This window comes from Salvelinus alpinus, chromosome 9 (assembly GCF_045679555.1).
Source record: "Salvelinus alpinus chromosome 9, SLU_Salpinus.1, whole genome shotgun sequence".
Taxonomy (NCBI): domain Eukaryota; kingdom Metazoa; phylum Chordata; class Actinopteri; order Salmoniformes; family Salmonidae; genus Salvelinus; species Salvelinus alpinus.
The window spans coordinates 45,802,041-45,818,633 of NC_092094.1; the positions used below are offsets into that span (position 1 = coordinate 45,802,041).

The 16,593-nt window shown below is 41.3% G+C and overlaps 1 protein-coding gene across 2 annotated transcripts; it reads left to right on the forward strand.

The window, feature by feature from the left end:
- Window positions 1-1,384: 1,384 nt before the first annotated feature.
- On the forward strand, window positions 1,385-15,506 carry LOC139530197 (mixed lineage kinase domain-like protein). 2 transcript variants are annotated; one of them, XM_071326386.1, is made up of 12 exons: window positions 1,385-1,529; window positions 3,340-3,789; window positions 3,935-4,042; window positions 4,332-4,509; window positions 4,610-4,710; window positions 4,870-5,005; window positions 8,668-8,752; window positions 8,865-9,004; window positions 12,725-12,774; window positions 12,939-13,079; window positions 14,024-14,104; window positions 14,563-15,506. In XM_071326386.1, the coding sequence occupies exons 2-11, from the start codon at window positions 3,342-3,344 to the stop codon at window positions 14,053-14,055; spliced, it is 1,419 nt and encodes a 472-aa protein (XP_071182487.1). In that variant the 5' UTR covers window positions 1,385-1,529; window positions 3,340-3,341; the 3' UTR covers window positions 14,056-14,104; window positions 14,563-15,506. The 2 variants fall into 2 exon arrangements, with proteins under 2 accessions (XP_071182487.1, XP_071182486.1); XM_071326385.1 differs by lacking the exon at window positions 14,024-14,104.
- Window positions 15,507-16,593: the final 1,087 nt, after the last annotated feature.

A 16,593-nucleotide genomic window follows, 5' to 3' on the forward strand; every position in this document is an offset into this window, starting at 1 on the left:
ATGTTTGTCTATGGAGATTGCGTGACTGTGTGCTCATTTTTATACACCTGCCAGCAACGGGTGTGGCTGAAATAGCCAAATCCACTAATTTGAAACGGTGTCCACATACTTTTGTATATTTGGTGTATAGCTGGTTAGTGCTTGTTCCCTGGCCAGTATATTGCCCAGAATGTAAGAGACGGGCCACAGTTCTGGTCTTGTATGCTAAAACCGACAATTTGGAGTGAGCAGTCTGAAATGGATTTCTGTGGTTAAAGTAATGCTTACATACTATTGCAGTGCCTTGCAGTGCCTTCAAAGCCAAAGCCTTGAAGGTATCTATTTGTACTAGTGCAAAGTGCTTTGACAATTTTCATGTAACCGTTGACTTTCAGGTACAAAACTCCAAAATGCTTGGTTAACATTACCTGCGCTGAAGACACCTATATTCATCTGCTAAATAAGAACTAGTAAAAGCCCAGTGCAGTGCTTTTTGTGAAAAAATGTAAACTAAATGTATTGGCGTGTTTGCTAGCATTTGTAACTTGAGTCTGATAATTATCTGTACAAAACAGTTAGTCTAATGATACTTGTTGTCGTACTCTAGATGGCACGGTATAAATAACTTGACAATGGAGACTGATGTACCATTACTCTTGGCTTTAAATCTGAAGCATGGTAACAATTAACACTGTGCTCACTTCAAACTGAAAGACCGCTCATTTACATATTCCCTTGACCTTCAACGTCAAGAGTGATACTTATTGGCTGTTAAACATGGGGGTTATGGACTATCAATAAAGGTGTATAGCGCCATATATTACACTTGTGGAATATTAAAAATACTTGCTTGATATGTTGGATGTTTTAAAGAAACACTCCTCGAGATAAGAGTGGAGCTGAATGGAGAGCGAGAACTTTCTCTGCTGAGTTTATACAACTGTAAAGAGTGTTTTATGTACAATTGTCAACAAAATTAGATAGACTTCACTTTTTCAATAGGAGTAAAATCAATCTGTTCTTTTGGTTTTTGATATGCAGTCTCTCCCTACTCAAGTGCTGATGGGGTATATAAACTACAGAGTCAGAGAATTTATCCCAAGACCAATGCAGTGTGATAATTGTAAAGATGTTGGTCATGTTTGCAGAAGGGAGAAGCAGAGATGTCCAAGTTTTGGAAAGGATCATATTATTTGATATAAAAGGGATGAATATGTGACATGTTGCAATTGCGGTGGGAACCACGAAGCCATGTCTTCCGAATGAAGTGGGAGTTTTGTTTGTTTTGGCAATGTACTATTTTTATTAGGGTGGATTACGTATGGATTTTTTAAATTATCATTATTTTTTATTTTTTTCAAACCGTCCAGGTGGTGGCAATACAACTTTTTGGGTGTAGTTTGCCATAAAACCCACAGAAGAAAAAGAAGAAGCTCTTCTGTGAGCGTTATTGATGTAGGAGGAGCTCCATTGAAACCTGTGATACTAAGGGTGTGATCTCCTTTCAGTTTCAGATGTTAGAGTCACAGCACCAACAACAGTCTCTCAAGGTAATTTCCATTTCAAACGTACAATAGGTTTTAGGTTGAGAACATTAACAAGTGCTTGTTGCGTGTGATTTGTCTTATAGCCTGCTTCCTGCTTTTGAGAACAATGCCATTTGCTCAAACCATTCATCAAAAGTTCTCACTAGTGTGTCTGTCTCCTCTGAAATGCGAGAACTTCTGGTTGTCATTGATAGATGCTGGCAAGTGTGAAACATTTAATAATACAACCAATCGACAGATGTGACTCATACTAGTGATATGGGGGCTCTGTAGCCCATTCAATAGACGGTAAACATATACCGTCTATTCACGAAGCTGTCTGCCGCCTGAGGGAAATTCCCCGACGCTGCACAAATGCTCTGTCTAAACGTCTGTACGCCTCGCTTGCAATCCACCCAAAAACTATATTTTTGTATTTGTTTCTTTAGTCCGTTGTTGACATAGTCCCAAAATGTTTAGCTTGTCAGCAATCAAGTTTTCAAGATATGTAACTTTCAAAATACAGAAATGATCACCTGTGTGTAACTGAAAAATGCTGTCAGCTGCAACTGTGTTAAAACAGTTTACAGTAAGTGTATATTTTGCTTTTGTGAAATAATTTTTGATGTGATATGGAGGTAGAGTAGTTCGCAGAGATCCAGCTGTGGTCCATACGTTCTTCTGAGAACCCAAGACGGAAAGCTGTAACCCCCCTTGGGTTCTCGAGAGCAAGGCAGTCTATTGAAATTAGTTGCTTACGAATTATTTCCTTGTCAGCACTTGTTATTCAGTTACCTCCTAGAGGCAATAGAAAAACAGTTTAGGTTGTAGAATTATACAGTTCTGTGATTTTGGAATGGCTAAGACAGATGCTATTGCTTTGAATGATCCTAAGCAGGGGTTGCCAGCCAACACAAAGGGGTAGCTACTAGCTACATCATATCCATGCCATCACCAGCAATTTTCTCTATTGAATACCCATTGAAAGTGCATTGTAGTCCAGGACTTGGCTTAACCTGGGTCTGGGGAATCAGACCTTATTGTTTGTCATAACTGCTGCTGTTCATTTGTCATTGATTGCGCAACTGAACATTACTTAAAAAAATTACTTAAAAGGCCAAATGAAATAAACTTCCCTCAGCTTTCACAAGAACTTAAAAACTGCACATTAGTCTCACATCGGATGTGTCTCAGGGATAAGCAAGTTTCCCTTCCTCTACCAGACTAATGTTCGAAAGACATTAACTGACATTACTCAGTGCCAAAGTAGCTATGGAAATAAGAAGTTATGGTTAAACATGACCAGAAAACCTGATGTATCCATTTCGGCTTATATTATTTATGTAATTAGGTGGTAACAATGCCTTCCCTACACACAAACACACACACGGCACATATAATGTCTAGCTGAAGTGAGAGAGACGTCTCCAGAACTTGTATGACTGTTGTGATTTTTTTTAAATGTATTTGTTATATATACCTAGGCAAGTCAGTTAAGAACAAATTCTTATTCACAATGACGGCCTACCAAAAGGCCTCCTGCGGGGACGGAGGCTGGGATTAGATATCATTAAAAAAATTATATATATAAATATAGGACAAACACACATCACGACAAGAGACAACAACACTACATAGAGACCTAAGACAGCATAGCAAGGCAGCAACACATGACAACACAGCGTTCAACATTAATTATTGAACTAGTTGGTGCTGTCAACAACAAGGTCAGTTGGACAGGTTAGTATACTGCTACGGTTGATCGACTTTCTCAGAGCTATGGTTTGGGAAAACCTTGCCTAATGCATTTCTTAATCCACTCTTTTCCCTCCAGCCATGGACATCATAGATCCCATCTTGGGCATAGCAGAGAAGCTTTACTCTCTATGTGGTGAAGTGAAAGCCAATAAGAAGCGCTGTCAGCGTTTGGCCCAGCGCATAAAAGCCTTGGAAGAGCTGGTGAGAGCAGTCAAGGTGAAGGGACTGGGGCAAAAGCCTCCCCTTGTGAAGAATGTCCTATGCGAGCTCAAACTCACCCTGGAAAATGCCCAGGACGTGGTTAAGAAATATTCCTGCGCCAGCTACCTGAAGCGCATCCTGAAGGCCTACGACCAGGGAGATGATTTTGGGAGTTTAAATGAGCGTCTGAATGATGCGGCTCAGGGGCTGTCGCTAGCCCTGCAGGTGGATCAGAGTGACGAGCTACTTCAGGAGTCTCGAGAGACGACACGATGGAGAGAGGATGAGGCTGACAGGGAGAGTGATCGTCTGGAGCTGCAGAAATGTGAGACAGCTCTACCATGCCGTTTCAGTGCAAGGTCAAAATCAAATGGCCTCTCTGTATGAGCAGGTAGGGAAAGCTCCAGTTGTTGATCCTGCTGACTACGCCAAATGTATTTGTGTGTGTTTGTTACTGTTATGTCCCACAGTGCTACTATCTCTGGCGGAGGACACGAAGGAAAGTGTGGACACAGTGCATGAGAAAGTGAACTCCACTGAAAAAGATGTGCAAGACATCAAAGCCATGTTGGAAACCTGTAAGTAAGCCTCTATAGATTAATTGTCATTACAAACTGTACTTGTAACTGTTGCTGTTTCTAATTTCTTACTGATTTCAACCTGTGCCTGATGATAAAGGAGACTGTGAGTATATCCTATCAGCACAGTTCTGCATCCTACATCAGGCCAGCATCCCATGGCCTCTCCATCCGCACTGTATTTTGCGTGACGATGTGCTGTGATACCTTCAGTTCTCTGTGTTATTGGTTTGATGTGCCTATGTGACTTGCCATCTCAGTGACTTTGTTGTGTGTTTCCCATTGACAGTAATGAAGCCCAGTATTTTTCATGAAGACATCAGAGAGATCAAGCCAGAGGAGCTGATCTACGACCTGCCCAAAGAGCCCTTCATCAAAAATGACAGCTCTGAAATATTCAAAGGAGAGTACAACAAATTCACAGTGGCCATCAAAAGATACGCCTACTCAAGTAGCACAAGCCTGAGGTATGTAGCATAGCATACAAGACGTCTCAGAGAGTTCTTGTAATATCACTTTCGGTGCTAAACATCTATTTGTTTAATGGGTTATGTGTGTCCCACACAGTCAGGTGAGAAGCGTCTTTAAAAAGGAAGTGGAGACTATGAAACGCTTTGAGTCACCAAACATCCTGCGAATGTTTGGGATCTGTGTCCAGGATGAGAGCGGTGAGTGAGCTTCTGTATTTGTTTTACAGTATGTGTAGTAATTGCTGAAGAAATATAAGACAGGATCAAATCACCATGTGATTGCAGGATATTTCAAAATGTGATGATGTGCCGTTGTTGCATTTAATAATGATCTTCTCTACCCTTGTTGTCCTATAGGACCCAATCCAAACTTCCTCATTGTCATGGAGTTTTGTGAGAAGGGCAGTCTGAGAGAGGTGCTGGATTCCCAAAGGAAGCTGCCCTGGGACAGAAAGGCTCGCTTGAGTCTGGATGCAGCTCGGGGCCTCTACAGGTAACAGGTTGATGTTTATTGTCATGAGTCTGGATGCAGCACAGGGCCCTACAGGTAGCAGGTTGATGTTTATTGTCATGAGTCTGGATGCAGCACAGGGCCTCTACAGGTAGCAGGTTGATGTTTATTGTCTTGAGTCTGGATGCAGCACAGGGCCTCTACAGGTAGCAGGTTGATGTTTATTGTCATGAGTCTGGATGCAGCACAGGGCCCTACAGGTAGCAGGTTGATGTTTATTGTCATGAGTCTGGATGCAGCACAGGGCCTCTACAGGTAGCAGTTGACGTTTATTGTCATGAGTCTGGATGCAGCACAGGGCCTCTACAGGTAACAGGTTGATGTTTATTGTCATGAATCTGGATGCAGCACGGGGCCTCTACAGGTAGCAGGTTGATGTTTATTGTCATGAGTCTGGATGCAGCACAGGGCCTCTACAGGTAGCAGGTTGATGTTTATTGTCATGAGTCTGGATGCAGCACAGGGCCTCTACAGGTAGCAGTTGACGTTTATTGTCATGAGTCTGGATGCAGCACAGGGCCTCTACAGGTAACAGGTTGATGTTTGTCATGAATCTGGATGCAGCACGGGGCCTCTACAGGTAGCAGGTTGATGTTTATTGTCATGAGTCTGGATGCAGCACAGGGCCTCTACAGGTAACAGGTTGATGTTTATTGTCATGAGTCTGGATGCAGCACAGGGCCTCTACAGGTAACAGGTTGATGTTTATTGTCATGAGTCTGGATGCAGCACAGGGCCTCTACAGGTAGCAGGTTGATGTTTATTGTCATGAGTCTGGATGCAGCACAGGGCCTCTACAGGTAGCAGGTTGATGTTTATTGTCATGAGTCTGGATGCAGCACAGGGCCTCTACAGGTAGCAGGTTGATGTTTATTGTCATGAGTCTGGATGCAGCACAGGGCCTCTACAGGTAACAGGTTGATGTTTATTGTCATGAGTCTGGATGCAGCACAGGGCCTCTACAGGTAGCAGGTTGATGTTTATTGTCATGAGTCTGGATGCAGCACAGGGCCTCTACAGGTAACCGGTTGATGTTTATTGTCATGAGTCTGGATGCAGCACAGGGCCTCTACAGGTAGCAGGTTGATGTTTATTGTCATGAGTCTGGATGCAGCACAGGGCCTCTACAGGTAGCAGGTTGATGTTTATTGTCATGAGTCTGGATGCAGCACAGGGCCTCTACAGGTAACAGGTTAATGTTTATTGTCATGAGTCTGGATGCAGCACAGGGCCTCTACAGGTAGCAGGTTGATGTTTATTGTCATGAGTCTGGATGCAGCACAGGGCCTCTACAGGTAGCAGGTTGATGTTTATTGTCATGAGTCTGGATGCAGCACAGGGCCTCTACAGGTAACAGGTTGATGTTTATTGTCATGAGTCTGGATGCAGCACAGGGCCTCTACAGGTAGCAGGTTGATGTTTATTGTCATGAGTCTGGATGCAGCACAGGGCCTCTACAGGTAACAGGTTGATGTTTATTGTCATGAATCTTGACCTGAAGGCAGTAAAGATGGGCTAGATGGGCAAGCTACTTTTTGGTCTTGATTGAAGGTATTTTTTTAGGCATTAGGTTTAGTAGTGTGGTTAAGGTTTAAAATCTGATTTTATGTCTTTGTGGCTGTTCAAGCTAGTGACTACTGCAGAGCTGCCTCCAGGGCAAAACTCATGACAATAAATGCCAACCTACCTACAGTTATACAGTACCACTATAGAAATGAATCTCTTTACCTTGTGCCCTACACACATGAAACCAGACACCACCTATTACACATGACATGACGCACGGAGCACCATCTCTATCATATCTTTGCCATAAGTTTTATATTGATACAATTTTAACCAAGGAATCGGTCTATCATACATTTTTTTAGTTGAATAAGTCTTTCTCTTTCGCTTGCTCGCTCTCTTTCATTCATTCATATACACTACCGGTCAAAAGTTGTAGAAAAACCCATGAATGAGAAGGTTTTCTTTATTTTTACTATTTTCTACATTGTAGAAAATTAGTGAAGACATCAAAACTTTTAAATAACACATAAGGATTCATGTAGTAACAAAAAAAAGTGTTAAACAAATAAAAATACATTTTAGATTCTTCAACGTAGCCACCCTTTGCCTTGATGACAACTTTGCACACTCTTGGCATTCTATCAACCAGCTTCACCTGGAATGCTTTTCCAACGGTCTTGAAGGAGTTCCCACATATGCTGAGCACTTGGTCGCTGCTTTTTCTTCACTCTGCTGTCCGACTCATCCCAAATCATCTCAATTGGGTTGAGGTCGGGGGATTGTTGGAGGCCAGGTCATCTGATGCAGCACGCCATCACTCTCCTTCTTGGTAAAATAGCCCTTATACAGCCTGGAGGTGTGTTGGGTCATTGTCCTGTTGAAAAACAAATGATAGTCCCACTAAGCCCAAACCAGATGGGATGGCGTATCGCTGCAGAATGCTGTGGTAGCCATGCTGGTTAAGTGTGCCTTAAATTCTAAATAAATCACAGTGTCACCAGCAAAGCACCCCCACACCATGACACCACCTCTTCCATGCTTTATGGGGGGAAATACACATGCGTAGATCATCCATTTACCCACACCGCTTCTCACAAAGACACGGCAGTTGGAACCAAAAATAAATAATTTGGACTCATCAGACCAAAGGACAGATTTCCACTGGTCTAATAACCATTGCTGTGTTTCTTGGCCCAAGCAAGTCTGTTCTTATTGGTATCCTTTTAGTAGTGGTTTCTTTGCAGCAATTTGACCATGAAGGCCTGATTCACACGGTCTCCTCTGAACAGTTGAGATGGCTGGTAACTAATGAACTTATCTTCTACAGCAGAGGTAACTCTGGGTCTTCCATTCCTGTGGCGGTTCTCATGAGAGCCAGTTTCATCATCGCGCTTGATGGTTTTTGCGACTGCGCTTGAAGAATCTTTCAAAGTTCTTGAAATGTTCCGTATTGACTGACCTTCATGTCTTTAAGTAATGATAGACTGTCTTTTCTCTTTGCTTATTTGAGCTGTTCCTGCTATAATATGGACTTGGTCTTTTACCAAATAGGGCTATCTTCTGTATACCCCCCTACCTTGTCGCAACACATCTGATTGGCTCAAATGCATTAAGAAGGAAAGAAATTCCACAAATGAACTTTTAACAAAGCAAACCTGTTAATTGAAATGCATTCCAGGTTACTAACTCATGAAGCTGGTTGAGAGAATGCCAGTGTTTCCTTTATTTTTACTATTTTCTAAATTGTAGAATAATAGTGAAGACATCAAAACTATGAAATAACACATGTTATCATGTAGTAACCAAAAAAGTGTTAAACAAATCAAACATATTTTGAGGTTCTTCAAGGTAGCGACTCTTTGCCTTGATGAGAGCTTTGCACACTCTTGGCATTCCCTCAACCCACTTCATGAGGAATGCTTTTCCGTTGGAAACTATTCATGCAGCGTATGATCCAACTACTTAACTTCTATCCACCAATACTATACAGTATGATCTGGTGTTTCATCTTCTCTAAAATAGTGGGTACATTGTATCAGTGTTCTGCGCATCTCTCACAAAAGTTCACATAAAAGAGGAAATGTACCCTAATCACTTTGAGCTGTCATGACTAGCGAATCCCCCTCTAATTGTAGATTGCACCAGTCGGAGGAGAAGTTTAAAGTGCATGGATGCATCAACAGCAGCAAGTTCCTGGTAGATACCGGGTACAGAGTGAAGGTATGAGGTTCAATGCAGTCCTCTACACATCCATGTGTGTCTGACACTACAAAGTGATAGAGTACTTAACCTATCTGGATGTAATTTTCTGTTCTTTGTTGTACATGGTTAGCTGGGAGGTTTTGAGCTGGCCAAAACCGAGACGTCATTGAAGAGGACTAAGGACAGCAGTAGAAGCTCTTTATGCTACAGCTCCCCTCAGCAGCTTGAGAGTATTAATCATAAATACAACAAGGAATGTGAGATGTACAGGTCAGCTTCAAGTCAAAATACTACACTCTCAACCATTGAACCATGAATGTAAAATCACAAACTCATTATAGTGCCTTTCAGAAAGTAGTCACATCCCTTGACTTTTTCCACATGTTGTCGTGTTACAGAATTTTAAATGGATTAAATTGAGATTGTGTCACTGGCATGCACACAATACCCCGTAATGTCAAAGTGGAATTGTGTTAGAAATGTATCAAAGCTGAAATGTCTTGAGTCAATAAGTATTCAACCCCTTTGTTCAGGAGTAAAAATGTGCTTTACTAGTCACTTAATACGTTGCATGGACTCGCTCTGTGTGCAATGATTGTGTTTAACATGACTTTTTAATGACTACCTCATCTCTGTGCTCCACATATACAATTATCTGTTAAGTCCCTCAGTCGAGCAGTGAATTTCAAACACAGATTCAACCACAAAGACCAGGGAGGTTTTTCAATGCCTTGCAAAGAAAGGCCCCTATTGGTAGTGTAACGGCTGTCATATTCGTTCTCCTCCTCAGATGAGGAGGAGCATGGATCGGACCAACACGCAGCGAGGTATGTAGACATAATGATTTATTAAATGAAGACAAAACACGAAGAACACTTGAATAAACTACAAAACAACAAACGACGTTAAACAGACCTGAACTTGTGAACATAAAAAACAATGAACGCACGAACAGGAAAGAACGAACGAACGAGACGAGACAGTACCGTGTGGTGCAACAAACACAGACACAGCAACACAGCTCGGAATCGGCGGGTGAACTCGGGATAATGATCCCTCGCCGAGTCTGGGCCATTCCACACTGTGTTGGCCCACTCGAGAGCTCGTCCAGTCAAACAGGAGACGAGGGCGCTCACGCTCTCCTCTCCGGAGGGAGAAGGACGAACGGTCGCCAGGTAAAGCTCCAGCTGGAGAAGGAAACCCTGACACCCGGCCGCCGTTCCATCATACTCCCGTGGGAGCGCCAGCCGAAGAGCCCCGGATGCGGTAACAGGAGGTGCTGGAGGAGGGGGTGCTGGAGATGAGGTGGGAAGGCCACTCCTCTCCCATCGATCCATCCTCTCCATCATTTGGTCCATCGCTGACCCAATTCTGTGGAGAACACTGGTGTGATGGAGGACCCTTTCCTCCATCGATGGGAGAAGAGACGCGGCTGCTCTTGCTGATTCCATTTTCAGGTGTGGGATTCTGTCACGGGGGACTAGGTGGGTGAAAGAATCAGACGCAGAGAGAGAGCCGCTTGGGAAAAAATATTCCTTTTACTATTACACAAAAATGATAAGCCCGAACATACAGGGCGCAGAGAAACACTTGCAAAAACCCAAAACACACGCACGTAACCAAAAGACAATCCCGCACAAAACAAGGGCGGGTCAAACTCCTAAATATAGGGAAGCTCATTTACGAAACCAAAAAAACCACAGGTGCAACTAATCAGACAAAACAAACAGACAAATGAAAAAGGGATCGGTGGCAGCTAGTAGGACGGTGACGACGACCGCCGAGCACCGCCCGAACAGGCAGGGGAGCCAACTTCGGCGGAAGTCGTGACAGGTAGATAGGTTTAAAAAAATAAAAAATAAAAAAAAAATGAAACAGAATATCTCTTTGAGCATGAAGTTATTAATTACACTTTGGATGGTGTATCAATACACCCAGTCACTACAAATATACAGGTGCCCTTCCTAATTCCGTTGCGGCGGGGAAGAAAACCGCGAAGGAATTTCATCATGAGGCCAATGTTAACTTTAAAACAGTTGCAGAGTTTAATGACTGTGATTGGAGATAACTTAGGCTGGATCAACAACATTGTAGTTACTCCACAATACTAACCTAAATGACAGAGTAAGAAGGAAGCCTGTATAGAATCCAAATATTTCAAAACATGCATCCTGTATGCAATAAGGCACTAAAGTAAAGAATGTGGCAAAGAAATTAACTTTATGTCCTGAATACGAAGTGTTATGTTTGGGGGCAAATCCAACAAAACACATCACTGAGTACCACTCCATATTTTCAAGCATGTTATGGGCAGCGGTTGGACCCAAAAATAATTTTCCAATTGTTTTGTTCTGAACAGAACCATTATTTGTGTTACGTTACTGTTCCGACCAGCAAAATCAAGTTCTGGATTTATTTGCATTTTTACATTTAGCTCGACATTAAATTACTAAACCAATCAGTGCGGATAGAGCAGCTTACTATGGAGCGGGTAAACAATTTAGTCTGCATAGGAAAGTTGTTGCGAGCAAATTGTATTTTGCCGTAACATCATGGTTTAATCATAATAAAAGAAACACGCACACTGACATTTTGTAGGAAGCTTGCCTTGAAGCGCTGGGCATCTTTTATTTACTTTGAACTTCCAGGTTGGTTTAACATTAGACCAGAGGAAACGCTAACAAGCTTGTGTGTGTGCAGAGCAGCACTATAATTAAAAACAAGTCTTACCTTTTTTGTAGTTAATAAATCCAATGTGAAACGTGATGACTTTTAGTATCCTTAACTAGCATTGAAAAAGTGAATCCATTCTCTAATTAAACGTCTCTCCCTAATTTTCTGAATCATGCTTATAATGTCATCAGGAGGCTATAGTAACCTATGCTTCAGAGGGGAGGCACAGACGCACACCCACTGGCAAAGATCAGCTGGCAGGCAGACGCTGAGTTTCTCAGTAACAGAGTGAGGGCTTTGCATAGGTACTTTGATGCGATATTTGTGGGCCTGGAAAAATAACATTATTAACCGGTTCCCATGCTTTTAAAATAATGGTTCTGTTCCGGAACTGTATAGATCACTTTAGTTTCAGGCTCTGTTCCTCAAAGTTGTTTTTCAGTTCTGTTTCCTGAACTGGTTCCAACCCTTGGTTATGGGTATGCTTGTCATCAGCAAGGACTAGGGAGTAATTATTTATTGTTTTAATTTAAAAAAAGACTAGAGCTAAGCATAGGCAAAATCCTACACTCTTAGAAAAAAAGGTGCTATCTAGAACCAAAAAGGGTTCTTCCTGGACCCAAAAAATGGTTCTCCTATGGGGACAGCCGAAAAACCCTTATGGAACCTTTTACATTTTTTTTATTTTTTATAGGAGTGTAGAGGAAAACCATTCATTCAGCCTGCTTTCCTACAGACACTCGGAGACAAATTCACCTTTCAGCAGGACAATAACCTAAAACTCAAGGCATATTTAACCCTGTAGTTGCTTACTATGACGACATTGAATTGTCCGTGAGTGGCCTAGTTACAATTTTGACTTCCATCGCCTTAGATCTACTTTAAAATGTCGGTCTAGCAATGATCAAGAACCAACTTGACAGAGCTTGAATAACTTTTGAGATAATGTGCAAATATTGTACAATCCAGGTGTGCAAATCTCTTAGACTTAACCAGAAAGACTCACAGCTGTAATCACTGCCAAAGGTGATTCTAACATTGACTCAGGGGTGTGAATACTTATGGTAATGAACTAAAAACATGTTTTCACTTTGTCATAATGGAGTATTGTGTGTAGTTTGGTGAGCGAAATAATATATTTAATCCATTTTGAATTCAAGCTGTAACACAATGTGGAATAAGTTAAGGGGTATGAACACTTTCTGAAGGCAATGCAATTTTTTTAAATGTTGAAATGGTCTCTGTTCTAATGTAGGCCCCTCAGGCCTGAGTGTACTGCAATTTCACTCTGTTTTAAAAGTGTTGTGTTCTTTGCAGTTTTGGCATTGTCCTTTGGGAGATTGCAACCCGTGAGATTCCCTTCAGAGGTGTGTCAATGCTGTGTGTAACAAACACTATCAACAACATCAATGACACTGTATATCTGAAAATAGCAATGGTTGGGTTTTCTTTCCCTCCTACGCATGTGCTTGCTCTGTCATATTTAGAAATGTATCATTACATTTCTGTTTTTTCTTGTACTTATGATCAGACTGCTCACACCAAGAGGTGTATCAGAGGGTGTGTCAAGACAAATATACTGAACCTCTTCCTGAAGACTGCCCTAAACAGTTGGGGGAACTGATCAACGCCTGTCGCTCCTATGACAGCTTCCAAAGGCCAACGGCAGGAGGTAATACCTTCAACACACACAACTAATATGCCTAGATATACAGTGCCCTCCATAATTATTGGAACAGTGATTCCGTTTTTCTTCTTTTGGCTCTATACTCTCAAAGTTTGGATTTTAAATCAAACAATTACTCCCGGGTGTTGGCTTCTAGCTTGAAATATACTTTGTCATGTTACCAGGCTAGAACAATGGAGGATGGATAAGAACTAGGTCTATGGAAAGTTACGGACATTGACGAGGGAGTGCAGAAAGTTTGCATTCTGTCAACATGTTATTGTTAAATCTCATGGCTCCTAAGGATTGAGGGAAAGGGCAACAGTCTGGTTTAAGTCACTAATAAAGTAGGACAGTCGAGGATTAGGGAGACGCAAAGAATTCGGCCCGAGGTCAAGTCAGATGAAGTGAGAAGGAACAGTCCTATCTCACACCCACATACTTTCACGCTCACAAAGGTTCTAGCATGAGGCAGGGCCAGGACTACACCAGTGAGAGGAACCAATTAAGTTCCTGACTAGCAACCGAGATGTATTGGCTGTCAAGATGTGCAAGGAGTTAACTCCGCCTAGTAGGAAGGTATAAATATATATGCTTGTGTAGACATGTCTTTGCAGCTATATGACCCAGTGGGTGAATAAACTTAATTTGAGCTTTTTCTAATCTTCTGAGTTTTTACTCTGTTCAGAACCTAACGGGTTAAAGTGCAGACTGACTGTTTTAATTTGAGGGTATTCATCCATATCAGGTGAACTGTTAAGAAATTACAGCACTTTTTGTACATGATCCCCGCCATTTTAGGGCACAAAGTATTGGGACAAATTCACTTGCTGTATGTGTATTGATGTAGTAAAAAGTTAAGTATTTGGTCCCATATTCCTAGCATGCAATGACTTGTGACTCTACACATTTGTTGGCTGCATTTGCTGTTTGTTTTGGTTGTGTTTCAGATTATTTCGTGCCCAATAGAAATGAATGGTAAATAATGCATTGTGGATGCTACCATGATCATGAATTTATCGTGAATAATGGTGAGTGACAAAGTTAGACGCACAAATACTTGATTGATGGATTCCCTGCATGCTATAAATATGGGACCAAATACTTAACATTTTACTACTTTAATACAAGTGAATTTGTCTCAATACTTTTGGTGCCCTGAAATGGGGGGACTATGGGCAAAAAGTGCTGTAATTTCTAAACAGTTTGCCTGATATTGATGAAAATACCATCAAATTAAAGCTGACAGTCTGCACATCCAAACTGTTGGAGTATAGAGCCAAAAGAAGAGAAAATGCTTCACTGTCCCAATCATTACAGAGGGCACTGTATGATCTACTGTAGGCCTAGATACAATTTCACCTGTTCATATTGATTCCTATTTGTCCTCTCAGTTATCCTTGTTTCTTATTTCCATCCTTATAATCATCATTAAGAGGTGTTTTCATACCCAGGACAGGTTGAGTAATCAAGTGTTTCTGTTCCACAGTGTTAGTGGACAAGCTCCGCAAAGTGGTTGAGCTGCTAGAGGAGGACTAACAAACAGAGGTTTCCATCCCCAGAGTACTCCGAAGAGAGGAATACCAAGAGCGGTTATCAACCCCAGGTCAAAGGAAAACCAATTTACTGTCTCAAATTCTTTATGGGATTAAAACTTCTTCTGGGTCGGTATCCCATCCATGGGACGGTTGTGCTAATGTAGGCTAATGTGATTAGCATGAGGTTGTAAGTAACAAGAACATTTACCAGGACAGACATATCTGATATTGTCAGAAAGCATAAATTCTTGTTAATCTAACTGCACTGTCCAATATACAGTAGCTATTACAGTGAAAGAATACCATGCTATTGTTTGAGGCGAGTGCACAATTTTGAACAAAGTTATTAATAAACAAATTAGGCACATTTGGGCAGTCTTGATACTTAAATTTCAACAGAGACGGAATGGTTCATTGGCTCAGTCTGAAACTTTGTACATACAAAAGTACATACAAAATCTAAATTGCACGTGATGGCCTTTCTCTTGCATTTCAAAGATGATGGTGCAAAAAAATTCAAAACTGTTTTTGTATTATCTTTTACCAGATCTAATGTGTTATTCTTCTACATTCCTTTCACATTTCCACAAACTTCAAAGTGTTTCCTTTCAAATGGTATCAAGAATATGCATATCCTTGCTTCAGTGCCTGAGCTATAGGCAGTTAGATTTGGGTATGTCATTTTAGGTGAAAATTCACTTGGAAAAACAAGAAAAAAGCATTATGCACACCTGGATCTCATCAGTCACACCTGGACTTCATTACTCCCTTGACTACTCACCCTTTTTATATAGAAATCTTCTGTTAGTAGTTGTCATGTAGTATTGTTTATGTTTCCATGTCAGGTGCTTCTCTTGTTTTGTATTGTTCATTATTATTAAACTCACTAACTGCACGTGTTTCCTGACTCCTTGTGCGTACGTTAGAACTTACTCAAAATAGTCAGAATTAATCTAAGATAACTCAAGAAATCTTTCATTAATTTAGAAGTTTTTGCTGAGATCTTAGTCACGCAATTATACATCTAACGAATATGTTTGGTGCAGTATTTCTCAATGAAAAGATTAGCAAGAAAATGAGTCGTCTCTCGTTGAATGACAAAGACTATTGAAGAATCCCTACTGTTGACCAATCACCGATGAAGGGGCGTAGACTTCGGCTTGCCTCCAGAAGAAATGTTGTGTTCCCGAACCGCTGAAGAAAAAAAACTCACCGAAGTCCAAAACGAACAAAAAAAGTCACAAAATGTTGTCATAACATCACAATATGTAATCATAATATATGCAAGACCCCTTCCGGCTGGGAAGCATGCAGAATCCTTTACCAGGGTCGACATCATTGGCTACTACTGAGCTTGGCAACTGTAATAATTTCATGGGTGCTTATATTTGTCCAGTGTTTTTTGCATATCCCATTCTCCCTGAGACACCCTCGGAGAGTGGGGTCACAGCCTGGGTCTACCATTCAATGGCGACCCTGGAGTTTTACTTTAGTGCCATATTCAAACAGGATGTATGTTTTGGAAGACTTTTATTCTTCTGACTCTGTCAATTTGGTTAGTATTGTGGAGTTACTACAATGATGTTGATCCATCCTCCATTATCTCATATCACAGCCATTAAACTCTAACTCTTTTAAAATCACCATTGGCCTCATGGTGAAATCCCTGAGCGGTTTCCTTCTTCTCTGGCAACTGAGTTAGGAAGGACGCCTGTATCTTTGTAGTAACTGGGTGTATTGATACACCTCTAAAGTATAATTAATAACTTCACCATGCTCAAAGAGATATTTAGTGTATTTTTTTTTACCCATCTACCAATAGGTGCCCTTCTTTGCGAGGCATTGGAAAACCTCCCTGGTCTTTGGTTGAATCTTTTTGAAATTCACTGCTCGACTGAGGGACCTTACAGATAAGTGTGTGTGGGGTACAGAGATGAGGTAGACATTCAAAATTCATGTTAAACAAATTATTATGAGACTTG